The following is a 21741-nucleotide window of genomic DNA, read 5'->3' as shown; positions in this document are numbered from 1 at the left end:
TTACTGTCTCTGCACCCAATGAACTGTTTCCCAGGGGTGGGTGAGGAGGGAGCCTTGCTTCCCCACTGAGCCCACCAGGACCCTGCTCCTTGCTATCCTTTTCTGTTTTTTAACACTTCTGTCTGCTGCCACGAAGTGAGAAGCTGCCTTTCCTCACTCTACTACACCACCTCACACACCTCTCCCTCTCTCTCCTTTTAGTATTGTATCCTCTTTGATCATCAAGAAGAGAGAGCTCTTCATGAATAATAGCAGAGAAACCTAAATTTACATCTGGCATTTCTCAGCACTGGAGGAAGTGCACCCCTCACCCACAGGTCCACATCTCCTCTGAGGCACTGAAAAACAACCCTTCACTTTCTGAACAATAAGCGTAATTTTCTTTTTCATCTTCTTCTGCTTCCTCTTTTTTCTTCTCCAGGCAAATTTTTGGGTTTGCTGTGTACTGCAAAAGCTGAGAATATTTGGCAAAAGTGAGGGTTTCAGTCTGGAGACTGAGGGGGTTCAAAAGTGGGTCAGATGTGGCACCATGGGGGCTCCCTGTGCAGGGATGCCCAGATATTCCAGGCATCCCCTCAGGGCCAGCCCAGCAGCAGGACTGAGCTCCCCTCCCTGCTGGGAAGGCAATGAGAGGGCAGCTGTTTGCTGCATTTCTGTGCTGAGCAAGATCCAGCAAATAAAAAAATCCTCCCTCACTTTTGTCTGTGATTCACTCCACCATGCAGAAATGCTCTCTTTATCCAGCAAATGGGAGTTAAATCCTGTGCATTTCAGTTTTTCAGATACAAATTTTTTTTTTTTTTTTTTTTTTATTACTGGAGGTGCTTGGTTCACACTTTTGTCACCTGTTCCTCATGAGTTACATTTTGATAACCCAGGTCTCTGAGCTGTCTGAAAAGTAGCAAAGAATACACAAGGGTTCACATGATTTATCCTGGCATCCATGACAGCCAAAATCATGAACAGAGTCTGGGCTCATTTATGGAAGAAAAGAAAAATGACACTTGTCCCCCCCTATAAAACTGCTGGCAGAGTATCAGAGCTTCATGGGGGTGAAGAATTTTCCATTTCCAAAAGTGAACTTTGGCCTGAGGTACAGAGAAGGCTGATTTAGGTCTAAGGGTGAAATGTTTCAGAACTGTAAAAGCAGTGCTTAGAAAACAATTTTTTGTGGTTCATGGTGTGCAGAGCTGTTGGGTAAGATCAGAGCAGCAAAAAACTTCCCTGCTCCAAATGTACTGGGATTAAGTATTTGTTTACATTGAAATAAGAGCTAAAAGTGGCCAGGCTAACAGCCTCATTCAAAACATCCACAACAGTGTTTTCCTCCCTTTTGGTAGCATTTGTGTGTTTTCTTGGCTCTGTCTGACTGTGGTCATGTACAAAATAATGAGGGTGATCAGGATCAAGGGATGTGTCAGGCCTCTTGCCTGGGAGCCAACTCATTAAGTCAGTAAGCAAGAGATTCCTGATTGCCATTCCCTCTCTGCTGTCAGAGCTCAGGTGTGAGGATTCAAATTCAGAGGGCTCCAGGCACCCACAGCTTCCCAGCTTTTTTATTGAAGATATCAGGGCAAAATTGTTAAAAATACCTTCCACCAAGAGATTGCACACCCTCCTTCACCCATCCAATTCCTTCCATTAAACACCTGCAGTTTGTGTTGCTATTCCTTGGCTATGCTGGAGCCCTGGAATGCTGAGTCTCCCAAAGCTGTGTGATGCTTCACAGAAGTACGAACATTTTCTGATTGCACAGCCTGATGTGCCAATCACTTGATAAAATTCTAAATAACCTTAAATACTCACATGCACACACACACACCCCCCAGAACAATCATAGAATCATGGAATGGTTTGGATTGGAAGGGACCTTAAAAATCATCTCATTCCACCCCTGCCATGGCAGGGACAATTTCCACTATCCCAGGCTGCTCCAAGCTCCATCCAACCTGGCCTTGGGCACTTCCAGGGATCCAGGGGCAGCCACAGCTTCTCTGGGCACCCTGTGCCAGGGTCTGCCCACCCTCACAGGGAAGAATTTCTTCTTAATAGCCAGTCTAACCCTTCCTTATTTCACTTTAAAGCCATTCCCCTGTGCTGTAACTCCAGGCCCTTGTCCCAAGTCCCTCTCCAGCCTGCTTGGAGCTCCTTTAGGCACTGAACAGCCCCAGGCTGACCAACCCCAATTCTCTCTACTGCTCAAAAATCAGGGTGTATTTGAGCTTGGCTCAGGATGAAAGCCCTGTTCAGCCAAAATGTCTTTTGGGAAGGGGGCAGTTTGGTGGCATGGACTGATACCCCCACCAATACCCCTGCCTGCAGCCCCTTCTCCTCCAGGCAGCCCTCAGCAGCTCCTGGCTGCCTGTCAGACCATTCCCAGTGGATGGAAGGGAGGCAGGAGTTACTGGATGGCACAGCTGAGCTCTGATAATGACACTGAGACAAATTGATGGACATCAAGGGGAGGCTTTGCACGGGGGACATTGGCTAAGCCTATTAAAATGTAATCAGTTCCAGGTAGCGTTTGCTCTGTCACTGAAGCTGCTTAGTGAAAGCAATTATAAAGCACTTAAAGGTTTAGCCAATTAAAAGAATATCCTTCAGTCTCCCACAGCTGGCTGGGTGATGCTTCAGTAAAATGCCTCTTAGCAAGTGAAGTCAAGATGCATTTTTTACTGAACATCTGTGAATTTTTAAATTATTGAGGCCTCTATATTTCATCTAGTAATACAAGAAAAAGGCCAAGAATTAATGATGTATCCATGTATTTCATTAATTTGTGCATTAATAATTCCCCTTCTGAACAAACACTTTAAAGAGTCCATTCATTTCTCCTCACCAATGCTCCAAGTCGGAGTTATTCATCTCAGGAGGAGAATATTGCCATGAGATTTACTTTAACCAGCCTACAGACAGGAATAGCTCATACTTTGCAGCCACAATACACAGAAGAGCACCAGTCTAAAACTCCTTAAACAGTTGTATTTCATAATTCCTGTATTCTAAGGAAAGCAGATTTATTTGCTCATGAATCATTTCTTTTCAAGAAAGGAACAAAATTCACGGCAGTTTGTATCTCTAATAAAAAGTCTGAGCAACTCCAAGTGGAGTTCAGCAAAACCCCTGCGGCATTAAGCTTGAGTGGAAGCTGATTTTAACAGCTGAAGTGTCACACTGAAATTTGGGAGGATAAATTACCTATTTAGCAATTGTATATATTTCCCAGAGATGTTTGTAGTTGTAGGTTTGCTTTGCAGCCTGCCAAGTGAGATAAAATGAGCAGCATCAGAGTGCTCCATGAACACCCTCCAAGGAGCAAAACCAGGGGTGGCTGCACCTCTTGGGGCATGGAGTCTCTTTTTTCCCCTCTCCCAAGATGTGTCTGTCCCTTTGCTTGGCCTGGCACAGCATTCCTGCAGCAATTGCAGGTTCTTGTGGCTGCATCTCTGCAGAAAACTCCAGCATTGGCCATGCCCTCACAGCAGATTTTCCAGGTGTTAAGCCGTGACAGTGTGAGTGTTTAAAAAGTTAACTAATGTGATTCTAAACATGAAGTCAGGCCAGGGCTTTAGTCAGTGTGGAAGCATGCAGTGAATACAGCTCCAGGGTCCCTCTGATGAGCAGAAACTGTTCTGGGAGGAACAAAGGATATGTGAAACTCAAAACTGGAGGGGAAAGAAGAAAGGGCTGCAGAGGAAGCCAGTTCAGGTTACACCGGATCTCACCAAATAGAAAGAGACTTGAACGTGGTGAGGATAAAATGGAATCCCTTCTTTACCTTTCAAAGAGGAAATTCTCTTCCTTTTTTCTTCTCCTCCAAAAATCAAATCCAGACATCCCCAGGGGAAATGTCATGAATGAAGTTTAAATGGAACCAAGCAACTTCTCTAATTTCCAAAAGAATAATTACCTTAGAAGGAAACTTGGGAAGAGACCCCAGTAGGCACTGGGACAGCAGTGCTGTGCTGCTTGCTAGTGCCTGTCCATGGGCCAGCTTTAATCTGTATTTTCTGCCTTGCCCCTTATGGATGGAACAGGTGCCAGGGGATGATTTAACCACTGGCGTGAGCTGGGGAAGGAATTCACATCTATTTTCAAATCTGTCATCTGAAGCCATTAAAATCAGGACTGGAGAATATAGTCTGGGTGAAATATGTTGATTTTGAATGCCAAAAGGTTTTTCCATTCTCTGTGCTGTCTCACTTTCACTAATAAAGAATAACTTGGGGTTTTTTTGATCATACGTTCAGGAGAATTAGGGGATTGTATCCAGCAAATGTTGTGTGCTTTCAGTGGTATTTAAAGGAGCTGAGGACTTCTCAAGCTCACTGTTACTCCCAGTTTCTTCTTTGAGTACTCCTGGTTCATGCTGGTGGTCCCCAAACCCTGCTGATTGTTACTGACTTTTATGGAAATCCTTTATTCCACAGCCTTATGACCCAAATACCAGCATAAGTAGTCTTAATTTTACTGGGCTCCTGCAACCCCTACTTTGGGGCCTGCTGATATAAATATTGCCAAGAGCCTGTCAGGTAGAGCATCACGTTAATATAAACAGCACCTCGAGGCTGAGGGAGGCAGTGCCAGCTGTGCCTGCACTGGCCCAGCTTTCACCACCTCTCAGATCAAACAGCTCTTTGGGAGAGCTTCTCTTGTAATGGCATCAACTAAGTAAGTACATAAAGCCCAGGAGGCTGGGATATACAAGGATTGTTTATCCAAAAACCACCCTGATAACCTTCTGTGCACCTCATTAGTACCAGCTGTGGGTGTGCACCCCCTGGGCAGTGTTGGGGATGAGTCTGAAGCACACAAAAAGCTGAGAGCTGTTGTTCATGGGTGCCAAGGCCTCCCCAGACAGCTCCTGCCTTTGCTCAGGAATTCCACTGTGCTGCTCCACATCTGTATGTGGCTCAGATCCCCTTCAAGTGCAGAGAAAAAGAAATAAATTGGCTGAAATAGCCTGGACAAAACTATCAAGGGAGGATGGATCCGAGCCTCTCTGGAGGCCTTAGCAGCAGCAGGGAGGAGCAGCTTCCCTTTTCTGCCTCTCCTGGAGAAAGGAGGACAGAACAGAGGGATACCCTCGCCCAGGGCCGGCCTGGGGCTGCAGGGCTGTGACTCAGCATCCCAGAGGGGCTGGAGCAGATGAAGTGAGGAGGAGGAGGAGGAGGAGGAGGAGAACGCCAGCCCAGCCCAGCTTTGTGCCGCAGCAGCTCCGGGTGAGTCAGAGCTCTGTGGCTCCTCACCCGTCACCGTCCCAGCGCTCTGAGTCACTGTGAACCCCACATGGCCCCACCAGGGCATGGGGGCTGCAAACCCCTCCTGAGCCCACTCCTGAGCTCAGCCAAACCAGCCAAACTAAGGCCTCCCCTCTCATGGTGCCCTGCCCTGTGCCCACGCTAACCCAGAGGAGCTCCTGGAGCAGGGCAGGCCCCAGCCTCAGCCCAGGGTATGCACAAGGCAAAATGAAACCCTCAGTGTGATTCAATAAAATTTAACTTCCAGGATTGCTGCCATGTCCAGTTGAGTCTGAGAGCAGAGACTGGCACAGTTTAAATCTCCTCACAATGAAAAAGATGTCAGTCAGAATTGATGTTTCTCTCTGCAGGACTTCCTGAAGGAAAAACAAACCAGGGCTCGTCCTCTGCCACTCCTCCTTCCTCTCCCCTTCTTCCTTGGCATGCAGTTCAAACAGGCAGAGAAAAGAGCCATTATAAGACAAAATAGAAAAACACAGGATGTAATAATTCATGGTTTAATACACATTTAAATTGGGAGTTTGATTTAGAAGGGAAATGAGGGCATACATTGGTGGAAGGATCATTCCCTGCCACCCCTGGCACACTGGGATCATCTTGCTGGGGTCCCACATCCACTCCCCAGCCTTGAGGTTTGGCACCTCATTTGCTCAATTATGGGAAATATCAGAAGCTCATGGAGCAGCTCTGCTCCTATTAGAACCTTATTGAATTAATTAGAAGTGAGGGATGTGTCTGGTTTATTTTTAGTTCAAAAAATAAAGGCAGGAAATCTCCAACCTCACAAACACCATCCTGGACAGTGACCCCATCACATATTGAGTCAAACCCTTCCCCTGCAGCGCTCAGCTCCAGCAGGCTGATCTGCTCCTTCTTACTTCACCAAAGGAACCCATGTGTCGGGCTTTTGATGATGAAGAACACATCCTAGGAGCTCATAACAACAATAAAAAATCATTTTGGCAGACAGCATGCCCAGGATTTGTCTTACAGCTCAACCATTTTGACAGGCAGAACAAAACAGCAGGAAAAGGAACCAGGTATCTGGGAGAAAAGGGAATTTTCATTCTGTATTAGGTGAAAGTAAACACAGTCTCATGTTTCATATTCCTCCCAGGGGAGAGGAGCCAGGAGGGCAGGATTGCCACCCTAAATCTGCCTGATCCCTTGTGTGACAAAATGAAAACATACGGATTAAGGGTGACAAATTCAGGTCGGGATCTCCTAATCTGTGCAGCACAGAACTGCACAGTGTGTCACCCAGCTGGGACTTCCAAATCAGACCACAAGTGTCTCCAGTGCACTTCACATGTTTAATAGAGATTTAATTGTAGAGTGATTGCGTGTGATATTACAGAATTATCACAGATTACTTAATTGCTGATGTTAAGCAGATACTTCTCTCAATATGTGTTTTTGTTACTATAGATCCATATTATTTGGCACGGCATTGCCTGAGCAGCAGAAGAAGCAGAGATCATTTACCAGGAGAAAACCACTTTCATTTAACGTGTTGGTAAATTTAACAAGCAGATGTGTGAGATTCTTATAATTGGCTGTGGAAAGAATCTGGATCCCGCCGTTCCTAAAGAGCTGCACACAGGGGTGAGCAGCTGAGAAGTGCCAGAGTGTGGAGGTTTCTGCAAAAATTGAGATGTGCCTGAATGAACCTGTGTTTGGAGGCATCTGGGAAGCTGCTTTTGCAGCCTGAAAGTGCAGCTAATGCTGGGCAGGACTGGGAGAGCAGATGGGCTGGAGCTGTGGTGTTGGCTCGTTCCCCTCAGCCCGAGGCTGACGGGTGTAGGAGGAGAGGCTGGAGAGTTTTGCTTCTCCTGCAGCCCCTGGGAGGGATCTCCTGGAGAATCACAGGGGGGCTGCTCCATCCAGGGCAACCCAAGAGCCCATCCAGCAGAGAAATGGATTTCTGGAGGAGGCCAAAAGCAGACATGTGAAGGGGCAAGGCAGGCAGCCACGCTCCCACCGAGCTCCCAGGGGATGTCCCACCTCTCCTGTGCCACACATCATGCAGGCTCTCCTGCCAAAGTCCCATCAAAGTCCCCTCTTCAGGGAAGGATCAGACACAGGTCAGATTCATTCACTTGATGGCATCCGAAGGGCTGCAGGCTGTCTGGTGATGAGTTACATCTGTGACCACTGTGGCCACAGAGCAGCCAAAGAACAGTTTGAAAAAATGAATTCACTTGGACAAGAGAATAAAAACAGACCCTCTAGCCTTCTTTCCAAAACATGTCCCTTCAGTTGCTTAAATCTTTATTGGATAAATGGCTTTTGTAGCATTCCTGGAAGATGCTGTCATGCATCATGGAATAGAACCTTCTCCCCTGTTAGCTGTGTGTTTAATGAGAGAGGGAGCTCATGGAGTTGGAGTAGGGTGTGAGTAGGGAGCTGGACACCAGGGATTTTCTAATTTCTGCTCTCCTGTGCCTCTTTGCTAAGCATCAGTGATGGGGAGATGCAGCCACAGCTAGACTTATTCCTCCTGGACTGCATTATCCAAGAGGAAGCACATCTTGAGCTACAGCCTGGTCCCTGTGGGATGACAGTGTCTGGGTTTCGGACATATCCACATAAATATTTTCAATCCCAAGGCAGAAAACCCTCAGCCTTTGGTTCTACGTGCCAAATTCAGATTGCACTTGTGGTACCTTACTCTGGAGCAGAGCTTTGCTGCTTCCCAGCCCCTTATAGGTCACATAAAGGACAAGAGTGATGTGTCCCTGTTGTCTGTAGAGCAAATTTGGGACCAAAAATAACTTAATTATTTTATTTAGTTTTTATTTTCTTCTTGCCTTTTATTGTGTTACGTTTTAACTGAGATTTCCTTATTTCCTGCTAGGATTCTGCCAGAATCCTGCTGCTCCATACAGAAGTTGAAACACGTATTACAAAAGAAACAAATCTTTCTCTCGATTGCCTGATAGATCTGCTTTTTAATCCAGACTGACAACTGCACTCTATCAAGAGCACTTTTATGCCTCAGAGTTGTTGCATTTTATTTTCAATTGTCTGACGTCCCTCAGAATCTGGAAAGGAAAAAAGCAACAGTGTCTTTCTCTGCTTACCCTTTAATTGATCATTTTTATTATGACAAAGTCCAGACCCAAACACGTTGTAATCTCAGGTATGGCACAAATGCAGAACAAAAGGATGAGCCCTGCCACTAGAAAGAGCAGTTTAATGATGCTCAGCACTGTGGCCAGTGGCTCCAGTAGTAACAAACTAATGGGATTAGAGTGGGCCTGGCTCCCTGTCTACCTGGATGGAAAACATACACCAGCTGTCCCTGTGAGTACCATGGACAAAATACCCTGTGCCACAAGGGCGTGAAACACAGATGCAAACAGAGTTTCCTTTGAGCCAGGAACTAGGCATGGCCAGTGCTTCATCTGTACCTTCTGCTGCTCCTCATGTCCCTGTCCCAGTGCTTAGTGATGTTCTCTGTTACTTCTGTTTTGCTTGTTTTTACAGACATTTCCAGGCTGCTTGTCCCTCAGGGTTATCAATTCTTTGCACTACAGCAACACAAGAACAAGTGGGGCTGCAGGAAAACAGTTACAGCAATTAAATCCAAGCAGACAGGTCCCTTTTTCAGCCTGATGGAGAGTTGCTCACAAAGTTAAGGCTTTTTTTCCTGCCTTGCAGGTGCTGTGGTGATTGCCTTCGTGGTCTGCTGGCTCCCTTACCACATCCGGCGCCTCATGTTCTGCTATGTCCCCTCCAGCCACTGGACAGAGTGAGTCACAGTCTGGGGACATGGTCCCCCCATGCCAGGACAGGCTGGGGGCTCAGGCTGGGGCTGGGGATGCCAGGGCAAACCAGGTGTGGAGGTGGAGGTGGGGATCTGGGAACAAAGGCGCTCTCCAGCCGAGAGGTTCAAGTCTCAAAACCTGTCACAGACATCTTTTATGGAAAATCCTTTCCTTAGGACTTTTTCCTCCTGAGAAGCTGAGAGGCCTCAGGAACAAAATATAAACAATGGTTATCTGCTGCTGTGGAATGCAACAGGTGGATCTGGGATTGGTCTCATGTGGTTGTTTCTAATTAATGGCCAATCACAGCCCAGCTGTCCAAACTGTCTCGGTTAGTCACAAGCTTTTGTTATCATTCCTTTTCTATTCTTAGCCAGCCTTCTGATGAAATCCTTTCTTCTATTCTTTTAGTATAGTTTTAATATAATATATATCATAAAATAATAAATCAAGCCTTCTGAAACATGGAGTCAACATTCTCCTCTCTTCCCTCATCCTAAGACCCTTGTGAACTCCATCACAAAAACCAAATTGCTGCTTTGGTTTGTTTTTTCTTTTGGATGTCTCAGTGTTTGCCAGGGAAATTAAGAATTTTGTTTTACCTAAATCCCTCAGGAAGCATTATTTTGAACCAAAAGGCATCATCAGCCCCTCCTCCTCCCCCTCCTCCTCCTCCTCCTGAGGGCTGCAAGCACAGGCTTCAGTCTGGCAGCCCTTGATGAAATGACATTTGGACAGGGGGGTTGGTACACCCAGAGTGGATTTCAGTCTCTGTGCCAGAGATATTGATCCCCAGCCCTAAGATGCAGCAGCTCCTGTCAGCACACAATTCAGCTCCACGAGGCCACATTTCCTCCCTGACAGGGGAGATGGCACAGGTGGGGCAATGCCAGTGCTATTTACTGAGGCTGGGCCAGGTTATTCACTGGGTTTTGCAGGGAGTGGATCAAAATGAAATGCCAGCAGTTGCTGCTGATTAGGAAATGTCCAGATTGTCAGAGAATTCCGGGATAATTGCACGGACACTGCTCACAGATGTGCAAAGGCATCCCCTGCTCCTTTCTGAGGCACCAGGCCAGGCTCTCCAGCAAAGCAGCCACCAAACTAATTATTATTTTTAAATATGTCATTAAGAGCTAATGCTGTCTGGGGACACACACTGAGGAAGGCTGAGATGCCAAGGGATGCTCTCTTGTGTCTCCTCCCATGATGCTACATCCCTTTTCTCCCTGAGACCAGGAATGTTTCTTTCAAGGGAAAGAAAAAAAATCTACAATACCAAAAAGCAGAACAACAATAAAAAGCTAAAATTCTATCAATTCCAGACTGGAAATACATTAAATTAGGATATAGCAATCTGCTGAATGGGATTGTGGATCCAGCCACTGTAAAATCCAAAATCTATCTTCAGGCATGAAAACAGAGCTCTAGGCGCACACTGGGACAAATTCTTGTTTCTCCTTTGCTTTTCTATATGAAAAGCACTTAAGGCACTGTTCAATTATGTAATGACTGCACTTGCTTTGAGCAAGAGGTTTAGAGAAGTCTGTCTGCATTTAGTGGGAATTTATGCATTGTGGCTGTGTTCACATAATATTTTTTTCTTCTTTTTAAAACCATGATTAATTTTAGGAAAACACTGAATTTACAAAATGTTAGTGAACTATCAGTCTGGTGGCTAACCAAGAGTTTGCAGCAGCTTGGCATGTTCATTTATAAACACATGTACCTTGCCCCTGAAGAAAAGAAATTTTTCCAGTATTAATTCTTCATAACTACACAGAGAAACTCTGTAAGAACTGGATGGGCCATGCAGTCCTTGGCAGTGCTGAGGGGTGTGGAGAGATGGGCAACATAGTCCAGCACTCCTCTATTTATCTTTTTTTAGACACTGCTCAGACTAGAAAAAAAGATCTGCAATTTTCACCAAGATAAATGATTCTGAGGAACATCTTCCTGAAAATGAGATCCGTGGTGTTTATAAATGCTTTACCAGCTCAGGGCTGTTGTTCTCAGTTGGCCCAAGGAAAGATATAGCCAAAAGCATAAAAGATAATAAAACATTTTCAACCAGTTCTAATTGAAAACATTAAATTGTGGTGGTTAGGATGTGTTTCAGAAGTATGCTATCATCAGCTTGCCCCCAGAACAGGAAATGCTGTCCCACATCATGGACAAATCCCAACCCAGGGACCCATTGAATGAGCTGATGCTGCTCTCACTGCCAGAGGGAGGAGAGAGCTGCATCTGTTCCTGGAGTTTGGCTCTTCTGCAACCTCTGTAGATCAGAACTGCAGCCAAAAAAGTCAAGCTAATGTGTATGTACGACACAGAAGCGAATTTCCATCTGGCTTCTTGGGTTCCAGAATGATTGCTTCCAAAGAAAAATGAGAGCATGAGGTAAATATCTTGTCTGGATCCAGGGCTTAACTAAGCCTCTAACTGCTGGTGAGTGGGGCAGTATCTTCACAGAGGCATCTGGTCCATGTTTGACCAGTTCCAGTTGGAGATGCAGGTGGGTTGTGGTGGCCCAGGCACCTCTGGTGAGCTCATGTGTGCAGCCTAGGAAGGTTAGCTGGAAAGCAGCTCATGTTTCTCTCAGCCTTGTGACTTTGAGTTCTTCACACTCAGATTTTTCTCTTTCATCTGTTCTTCCAGTTTCCTTTACAACTTCTACCACTACTTCTACATGCTGACAAATGTCCTCTTCTACGTCAGCTCAGCAATCAACCCCATCCTCTACAACCTGGTGTCGGCAAACTTCCGCCAGATCTTCCTCTCCACGCTCACCATCCTGTGCCTGCCATGGAGGAAGAAGAAGAAACGACTGGCCTTCACCAGGAAATCCAACAGCATCTCCAGCAACCACACATTTTCCAGCCAGGTCACAAGGGAAACTACGTACTGAAGCCAAAGGAGGAGGAGGAGGAGAAACACAATTCATCGTGGAGTCAAAACTTGAGAGAGGCCTCTGTGACTTTCATGCATGGTCTCCAAATTCACCTAACACAAATGTGTTTAGCAAAGTCGTTTTTGTTGGAAAAAATAGGCTTTGTTCTGCCAGTAACTTTGAGGTTATTTTCAAGCATTGGCCTTGCCTCTTGTGAGTAATGTCTACATGTATTGTAACTTCAGTCTGGCATAAATCCAGATGTGGTGTTAACTGGGAAGCCAAAATGTGTTCAACTTAGGCCAAACTGTTCTGCATTTCATCCTTTTCTCAGTGCAGAGATGCCGTGTCCACATCCAAGGGTTTGAGATCACATCTCCTGGTGGCACCAAGCAGAGAGTTTGATGAGGAGAAAGAAGTTTGAACAGAAAGGGATGTTCTTGGAGAATGGATGTGCTCATCTGTGGGATGTTCAATGAACGAGGAGTGAAAACTCAGGGAGCCAGGTGGTTATTTTAGAAATATATCTCCATTGTGAGGAATATGACTGAGGTGCTCAAGAGAGCCTCTCTGGCTCCTTGAAATTAAATAAGAACAGATGATGCCTTACCTAGGCTGGGGTGGCTGTGGCCTGGGGAGAGGTGTCACCTTTGGCTTTAGGGCATCCACAGTGCCTGGCTTTGGCACCACTGCAGCAGAGTCTCTGGCAAAGTCAAGAATGCAGAGGCTGTGCCCAGATGGAGCGCTGAAAATGAACAGAAATGGAAAAATCTTCCTTTTGCCATACAGCCAAATCCTATTTTTTACTGGGGAGAACAGTTTGCTGGCTTGCATTAAGAGTTGAGAAAACTCTGAGCTCATGAGGGCTCCAGGCTGCTGAGATAAGAGCAATCTGCCCCAGGTCTGTGGGACCTTCAGATTTTTCCCATTCTTATTCCAGTTTTACTTGTTTCCTTGCCATTTCCACAAGGCTGACATCTCATATATAGCAGTTGTAGGCACCAGGTCCTCTTGTTATACCTTTTCTTCTATTACTTTTTGCTACCAGAACCGTTGGCACACCTATCTGTGTCCCTAATATTTACATAGTTCAAATGCAGAGCATAAGAAACTCTAAACTGGGGAGTCTTTGCTCTAAACCCACTTTCCTTTAACAAGCCAGAGGAACAGAAACAAGACCTGAAAATTCTCTTTGAAATTTGAGAGAGGAGGTAAGGAGAGCTTGAGCTTTTCTCCCATATGGTTCCACCTCTAACAGCCCCCTTATATGATATAACAAATTGCTCCAGAGTCTTTGGTACTGAAATAACAGGGCTCTGGGACAAGCTGAAGGGCTTTAGTGACCTGCACAAACCTGGAGCTGACCAATCACCCTGTGCTGGTGGTGACCTGGTGTCCCCTTTCGTACCACACGTCATCAGGAGAGCAGGACTTGCCTCTGAAAGGTGACAAAGCAGAAGAGGCAGCTCAGTTTGGCTTTCTGGGCTTTGCCCATGTCACCCTTCAGCAAATGAGCACCTGTGGTCCCCAGCTGGAGCCACAGTGCTAGAGGTGAGGGCTGGCCCAAGTGAGGGTCACACAGTGATGGAGACCAGGACCACTGGTGACATCTCCTGCTGCAGATGTTGCATCACAGAGTCACAGAACAGGTCAAGCTCAAGAGACTCACAAGAATCACTGAGTCCAGCTTGCTGGACTTGTGGTTTAGGTCCTGTTGGGCTCAGCACAAAGAGGAAACACCCATCTGGGGGCATTTGCTGTGAGGTTTTGGTGATGAGTGACAACTTTTGGGGCATTTAGAACCTGTGTGGTATTTTATTTTGTCATTTAGAACCTGTACCCAGCTGGCCACCATGGCAGCCCATCAGCCACACCTGCCAGGGATGGGAGGTGATTTTAATGCCTAGTACAGAAACCCTGCAAAAGAAAGGGCTCAAAATAAAAGCCAGGGGGGCTTCAGTTCCTTCTGATTCAGCCAAACTGCAAGCTCTGTTCTGTCATGCCTTCTTGTGATTTCTTGCCCTGGTTGTACCAAGCAGAGGGCAGAGATTATATTTAACCAAGCACTTTTGTTGCTCGTGGACTGTTGACTCCTTTTTGACAAAGAAAACAGGTAGTGGCACACAAATAAATAAATTGAAACAAAGAGGAATAAGGGAGACCGATCTCTTCAGAAGGAAATCTGTGAAAAAAGCAAGTATTTTGTGTGTATGGTGTGTGTGAAATGCTTGGGCAGGTTGGAAGAAGAAGACCTGCTCATCCTGCCTAGTGGCAAAATCCAGGTGCCATGAACAGGAGAGGGGAAAAAATCTGCCTTGAGAGAAAGAGGAGTCTTGATGTCACACATTTAACATTGGCCTTCCAGGCAAGACACTTCAAATGTTTCTGGATTACCCACATTTTTTTACTTCACCTCTAAATACAGCCAGCAGCTGGGAGGAGCTCTCTGTAACCTCCCAGGGAAGCTGTAACTGCATTGCTTTGACTTTCATTACCATTTAACACCCTGCATGTCTCATTTGCTTTGAAATATTAAACATTATTACTACACTTGTTCAACACCAAACCTGCTGAAATGTGCTTGATTATCTTGGAAGACACTGTACAAAAATTGTTCTTTCACATAAGATGCTTGGTTTAGATTTTCACTACTGAGATACACAGGCAGCTTACAGAATATTTGATCACAGCTCAGAGAAACTGGCAGGTTTATTTTTTGTTTGATATGACAGCAGGAAAAAGCTGGAGTAAAAGGGAACTTCTCATAAACTCTTTCCACAGTGTTTCTTGGGCCACTCGAGTGCTGAAGAGCTGGGGGGATTTGGGGGATTTACCCAGGGGGTTTGCTGACTTCTACAGCTCTGTTCCTGCAGTTTGACAGAAAAGCAGACCTGGGTCCATGGCCTTAATCTGAGATTGCAGCTCAAAGCTACCTCTTCCACTGGCCAAATCTGACAACCTTGAGCTGAGCAGTGTAAGTTACAGCTGGTTTATCCTCTCTCCCATCCTCACCTGATTTTGCTGTGTTCAGCTCAGAGGTGTGGCTCCCTTGAGCTCAAAGAAGTGAGGATAGCTGATTGCAAACCAGATGGTTTCGTGATTTCCAGAGAATCACTGCACAGTTTGGGTTGGAAGGGACCTTAAAGAGCACCCAAAGCCAGTTCCAAACCCTGCTGTGGGCAGGGACACTTTTCCCTAGACCAGGTTGCTCCAAGCCCTGTCCATCCCGGCCTTGTAAAGGAAGGCTGATACAGTAGAGAAGAAAAAGGTACAAACTGCCCCATATTTACCAGAGAAACGGTTCTTTAGATGCCTTTCAACAATGGTTGAACTGCTAACTCAACGAGGTTTTTTATTTTAATCTGGTGTGAATGGTTTTTGCCATTAGACAGAACAAGAACTCCCATCCATTGTGTCCCTGCTTTGGCTGCACTCTTCACCAAAGCAGAGGTGAGTGCTGGGGCCTCTGCTCATCTATGCAAATTCCCTGTGTTTGGAGCTGTTTGTTTTGACTAAAAAAAGACTAAAATCTGTGGAGCCCGCAGATGTGAAGTGCTGCCAGATGGATTCTGAGAAATTCCATTCTGAAGAGAGTCCATCAAGTGACCCCTTCAAACGTTATTTTGAGGCTTTGTTTCTCTTCAGAGTGCCCTTTCCAGAGCCATCAGCTTAGCAGAGTGTGAAATCAGGTTTATAAAGTCATTTTGCTATTCAGAAATTTCCCCCAGACAGGACGGTCTCACCACGGGCCAGTCCATCAGCGCAGGAATGCTCTGCTGAGCTTGTCTGTCTTTGTAAGGTGCATGAGCCTCACTTCAGCGAGCTTTTCAGGAGAGAACTCAATGGGAAACCAGCCAGGAGGGCTGGCAGGGCATGTGCTGTGAACACAGCAATAGCAGCACCTTTGCATTTCCAGCATCCAGTGAAGCAGCCCTGGGTGTGCTGTGTCAGCCCAGCGTCCTCCTGGCTGTGGTTTTGGTGACTCTTTAACCAAAGCTGTGTGTACTGGAGCTCTGTCTGGTTCTTCACATATCACAGCTCACCCACTCTTCCTGTTCTCAGTCTGGATTTGCTTAAAAAGTAGAAATTGCTGATCCAAAATTTCATGATGCTGTGTCCTGGCTTTGTGGTCCAGAGTCCTTCCCCAGCTGTGCCACCTGATAGTCCTGCACATATTGTATTTATGGCAAATATTTTTGAAGTGCACCTTTTTATTTTTATTTTATTCTGAGATACAAAATGTTGATGTGCTTTATTTTTTTGTGGCCTGTTGCTCAATGGGGAAAAAATGAATGTTAAAAGTGTGTCAGTGTCTACTTTGTGATATTTTCTGTGACAAAGGGAAAGAAGAGGGTGTGGAATCCTCCTGTATGGCAATGGGAAACACTCTTTCAGTGTAACATGCTATTATTGATACTGTATTTACTGATCAAAGTGTACTGAAATGGTTAATTCCTGATATAGCCTTTGTACTGTATGGTATTTTATTTTGTCATTTATTGATCCTAAGAAATAAATATCCAAATTTAAGGCTTGGGTTGTTTTTTGCTTGAAGTGTCAGGTGTGCCTCTATCACACAGCCTGGCTATCAGCACAGACACCCTGCCTGGGGTCTAAACTGCTGGAATCCCATTGGCCTTGAACTGGGATTTGCAGCTCCTCTGCAGAAGGGCCCTGGGTGCTCCTGTCCCTGCACTCTGCAGCTCAAACACATCCAAACATCAGCTGCTGCTTCTGACCAGCTCAGCAGACAAGCAGGGGGGCTGGTTAGGTGTGAAGGGCGCTCCCATCAGTGATGTTTGTCCTGAAAATCCTTCCTGGGATCTGTTAAAAGCATCAGATCTGTGTCCTGCTCTGCTGTTGGGCACAGCAATTGGGAGCATCCAGGACTTGGAGCATTGGGGTGCAGGAGCCTGAAGTGTGGGAATAATGAGATCTGAGCTGCAGACTGAGCAGCTCCAAGTGCTGGGATCCCAGTGGCACTGCAGGGTCTGAGCTCCTGCCTTGCCAGTCTCCCCTGCTTGCTGTTCCCTGCTGCAGGGCAGATGTTACAGATGTTGTATCTTGGCCCTTATTCTGCAGCAGCTTTGCCCAGAAAACTGAGAAGGTTGGGGCTGGGAGCTGTAGGGGCACACCAAAACAATCCTCACCCCGAAGAAAGATGAAAAATTAGCAGGTTTGTTGTGTTTTAACAGTGAGATTTCCCCTCCTGTCCTCCCATCTTTAGTGTGATCCTCTTCCTCCCTGGCATTTATTTTTCTAACACAAATGTAATTTTGTGGGGACAGAATGCTTGGGTATTACCCACAATATTAAGGTGTCTTTACACTAAATGAGCAAAAATCAGTCACCTTCATCCTCCCTGCAGCTCCTGGTTAATGTTCTGTTGTGCAACAGCTGAGCTGAGCCATAAAATCTTCATAGTTTTTAACCATTCAACCCTTTTGTTTTGATTTCTGATAGAAGGAAAGGTTGCGTGGAAAGCAGCAAGAGAATAAAATTTAAATATTTGGAATTATTCATGCCTGGAAAATCCATCTTCTAAAACCTAACTCAAATGGTCTCCAAAGGCTTTTTGGTGCTGCTTCCAGACGAGAAGAGCAGGAGCCTCTATTGTCCCTACACCATCAAGCACTAAAGAATGAAAATCATTTATTTTATGGATCCTTTGATTTGGTATTCAGCCCTGCTCTGCCCAGAGGTGTATTTTCAGCTCACAGCTCATGTCTGCAGCAGTGGAAATCCACAGCATGTGGCAGCATCCTTGTTTCCTGCCTGCAGGAGATTTCTGTGCTGGGCTCCCAGTGGAGCCTCCATGGTTTGTGCAGAAATCCAGCCCATGTTCAAGCTGGAGTGCAAAACATTGCTGTCTGCTTGTGACTTGTCTAGCTGAGGGCTGACTCCCTGAAAAAGCCAAATCCTGGGAAGCTGAGCTTCCCATTCCTCCCAAGCCACCCTGTGTCACGCAATCCTGCACCACGTCCCGCCCCAGAAATGTGCAGGAAAACAGAAAATGTGGAGAGTTAAATAATTCTTCTTTTCCTTTAGAAAGGCACAAGGACTGTGCCTCGAGCCATGAGGAATGCTTTGAACTTGGCCCTTATTTCTCATTTCAATTATAAAAGCAATTTCCATAGTTCACGAGGGGAAAATTTCAGGCACCTTTCGGAAAAAAATGTTACGTTTTAGTAAATGGCTTCATAAAACTTAATAAACATCCATGCAGAAGTTAATTTATTTAAAATATCTTTAAATCCTGCTCTGCCTTATTGAATTTGTTGGAACAGTAGATCAGACTGGAGTATATTCATGAGGGCATTTAAGCAATAAGGCAGCACATCACAGTTATTATTCCAGGCCTCCTGTGGGCTGGGAAGCACAAAGCAGAACCTGATGTGATTTTGGGCACTCGAGTGCAAAACCCCTCCAAAAGCACAGGCACAGGCATGGCCTGAGTGCTTCAGGGTGGCCAAACCAAGCTGCTGAGGTTGTTTTCTAGGAACAAAACCATGCCAGGGGAGCACAGAGCAGCCAGCCCAGCATCCTTGGGCTGCCAGCCCCATCCTGGGCTCACTCAGCCAAAGGGGAAAGGATCACACAACCATGGAATCACAGGATGGTTTGTGTTGGAAAGAACCTAAAATCTCATCTTATTCCAGCCCCCTGCCATGGGTAGGGACACCTTCCACTATCCCAGGCTGCTCCAAGCCCCATCCAACCTGGCCTTGGGCACTTCCAGGGATCCAGGGACAGTCCCAGCTTCTCTGGGCACCCTGTGCCAGAGCCTCCCCACCCTCAGAGAATTTCTTCCTAACATCTAATCTAAATAGAGAAGCAGCAAAGTTGGCTAAACACCCTATCACTGGTGATGTAAACCAGCCAAGCCAGCCAGGAGCTTCAAGAAGGAGAAAGAGAAAGGCCAAAAAGTGAGTGTATAGGGGCATGTGTGGGTGCTGCAGTCACACCTGGGATGATGGTTTCTCCAGGGTTGTTAAGCCTGGAGAAAAGAAAGCTCCAGAGAGAACTCTGAACACCTTTCAGTACTTAAGGAGGCTTCAAGAGAGCTGGAGAGGGTAAAAACTCCAGTTTTTACAAGACCCTGGAGTGAGAGGATAAGGGGGAATGGGAGGGAGGGTAGATTTAGATCTCACCAGCACCCCAAAATTTCACAAACATAACAGAGATGTAGTATCCATTGTTACCAAGATTTAACAGCATTAAGACACTTTCAGCAACCCAGCCCACTCCATCCCTTTGTCACTGCAATGGAGCTCATTCATTTTAGGGATGGATTTCAGGCACAGGAACTTGTGGGATTCACCCAAGGGCCGCAATGAAATCCTGCAGACCAGAGGCTCAAACCCCAGCGTTCCCAGCAGTCAACTCATCTCCACCTTTCCCCTCACTCAGCATCAGCAGGTGCCTCATGAGCTATATTAAGCCTCCATTCCAAGACATGTATTAGCAAAACATGCCAGCATTCAGCCATTAAAAGGCAGCTTCTCTCTGGTTGTCAACAGCAGCAGCAGCAGCCTTGTCACAGCCCCTGGCAGCTCTCAGAGTGCTCCTGTTATCCTTGGGGTCTGCTCCCTGCACACTGCAGGAGGTGAAGCCCCGTGTGCTGAATTTAAAAAACACCCAAACAGCAACAAACTCCATTAACTGGGGCTGACCTCAGCAGTGCCACGGGGAGCTGCAAGGAAATCTGTGGCACCTGACATTTTCAATGTTTTAGTTCCTCTGTCCAACTGGAAAGCAGCGATGACTGCCAACAGCATTATTAGCACAGCTCCCACACAGAGCATGAATTCTTGCAAAGTTTCACATTACTGCAATCAATCATTTTTTGTTTTCCTTCAGACCAGCAATTGGAATATGAATAATTTCTCCTTACCATCAACACAAGCATGAAATGCCATTCTTTGTGATCAGTCCAGGAAAATACCTGATGTTGTGGTTGGTGCTTTCTGACTCAGAATTTGACACTTAATCCCTCTCCTTCCTCTGGGCTTGAGCTAGACCAGAGCAAGCAAATGGTACAGGGATTTTAAAGCTGGTCACCAGTGATACCACAGCAAGGCAGCCAGACTGGTTAATCCTCTTGCCCAAAGCAGTGAGCACCCTTCAGGAGGCTGATGTAAGCACAAGCCTATGGGCTTCTGAGATGAAACAAAACACAAATTCGTGGAGCATTTCTGAGCCTTGATGAATGCCCACCTCCACAACTGGTATAAACCTGTTTGCATCTGCAAGGAAACCTAGTTTGTGTTTGTAAGTGACCCAACCTAGCTCTGTTTGTTTCTCTTTTCTGAGTTGTTTTTTTTTGAAACATTTCGTTTAGCAGGGGAAAATTATGCTCTTCATTCTGTTCACAGCTCCAGCCTTAAATGCCAGAGGTGCTGACCAGATTAAAAGAGAAATCGTATATTGAGACATCATAAAAGAGTTCATAGATTGTGTCTGGAAGAAATAAAGAGTTTGGTACTGATTTTTATTGAATAAAGGACAATATTTCTTGCTTTTTGTATATATTACAGGGGTGAGAGCTTTTATCACAGCATGGCTCAGTGCTTTTAATATGTTGTTTATAATTTGGAGCTCACTGGCATTCACTTGCAGATTTCACTTTGTCTCTTAAAAAGTTTTCATGGAATTTTGGAGACAGGGAAAAATACATTCTGCCCTGCTGCCAGTCTCACTCCAAGGATACACTAGCTCATGCTCAATCAGCTCCTCACGATTAAATCACAGAATGCTTTGGGCTGGAAGGGACCTTAAAAATCATCTCATTCCAATCCCCTGCCATGGACAGGGACTCATTCCACTAAATCAGGTTGCTCCAAGCCCTGTCCAACCTGGCTGTGAAGAACATCACCATGAAGAGCCTTGGAGAGCAATGTCTTTGTCTTAGAATGGCTGACTGGTGAAAATTCCCCTCCCCTTGCCCTAGGGTGATTTGATCTCTGGGAGATCAGCCACGTTGTTCTCCTCTGATCCCTGGGGAAGATTCTTCTGGGAGAACATTTCATCACTGAGCTCAACGAAGAGTCAGTGTGTGAGTGGCAGCCTCACACTTGTGGTGAGCAGGAAAGCCAAAGCTATGCAGAGATAAACATTAAAATAAAAACTGGGGAGGGCTATTTCTGCTCCACTCATCAGAAAATGCAAAATTAATGAACCTCTCTACAGGGAGATGAAGGCAGAAATGGTTTCTGCAGGGTGGGTATCTCACTTTGGTTTCCCCCCAGCCCAAAAACTCTGACTTTTCAAAGCTCAGCTTTGAGGGAGATTGTGCCATATCAGCTTAGGGTGTAGGATAAAAGGTACAGAGGATTTCAAATGTCTTCAGAAAGTGTGGGCACCATTAGTGCACAATGGCAATTCTATTTGCTCTCTGTACTTTACGTCAGCCAAAGGATTCACAGATTTTCCCAGGGAGAATACAGTTGTAACATCAATGTGCAACAACAAAAAAAGAAAACACTGGAAAATGGAAAAGGAAAAAAAAAATACATTCTGCTCCTTTCTGATTTTTGCATTTTAAAAGATCAGTTAAAAGCTTTTCTCTTCAGCCAAAGTCTCACTTCCACTTGTTTACAGCAATTCATCCCCTGGTGCTGTTCATTTTCCTGGGAGATCAGCTCCAGGGCTCAGGATCTGCCTGTGCTTCATATCCATCTCTCCAGAAGGCACCACAGGGTTTGAAGATTGGTTGTCTTCATCAGGAGGAAAAGCCTGTTTTCTGTAAGAAGGGACCATGAGTCACAGCACGACTTTGATGAAACCAACAGGCTTCCTTAGAGGTTGGCACCAGAGCGCT

General features: G+C 45.8%; 1 protein-coding gene across 1 annotated transcript in view; it reads left to right on the top strand.

Annotated features, from left to right (window-relative positions):
• The window catches only part of NTSR1 (neurotensin receptor 1), a 56014-nt gene extending 39563 nt beyond the window's left edge, over positions 1-16451 (top strand). Inside the window, exons 3-4 of the mRNA XM_054644661.2 lie at positions 8925-9015; positions 11690-16451. Of these exons, the coding sequence (XP_054500636.1) occupies positions 8925-9015; positions 11690-11939 (341 nt within the window). The 3' untranslated portion in view covers positions 11940-16451. The remainder of the gene's footprint in view (positions 1-8924; positions 9016-11689) is intronic.
• The last annotated feature ends 5290 nt before the right edge of the window (positions 16452-21741 follow it).

This window comes from Agelaius phoeniceus, chromosome 17, assembly GCF_051311805.1.
Source record: "Agelaius phoeniceus isolate bAgePho1 chromosome 17, bAgePho1.hap1, whole genome shotgun sequence".
NCBI lineage: Eukaryota > Metazoa > Chordata > Aves > Passeriformes > Icteridae > Agelaius > Agelaius phoeniceus.
Note: the sequence above shows the minus strand (reverse complement) of the source record. Positions and strands in the feature narration are given on the sequence as shown.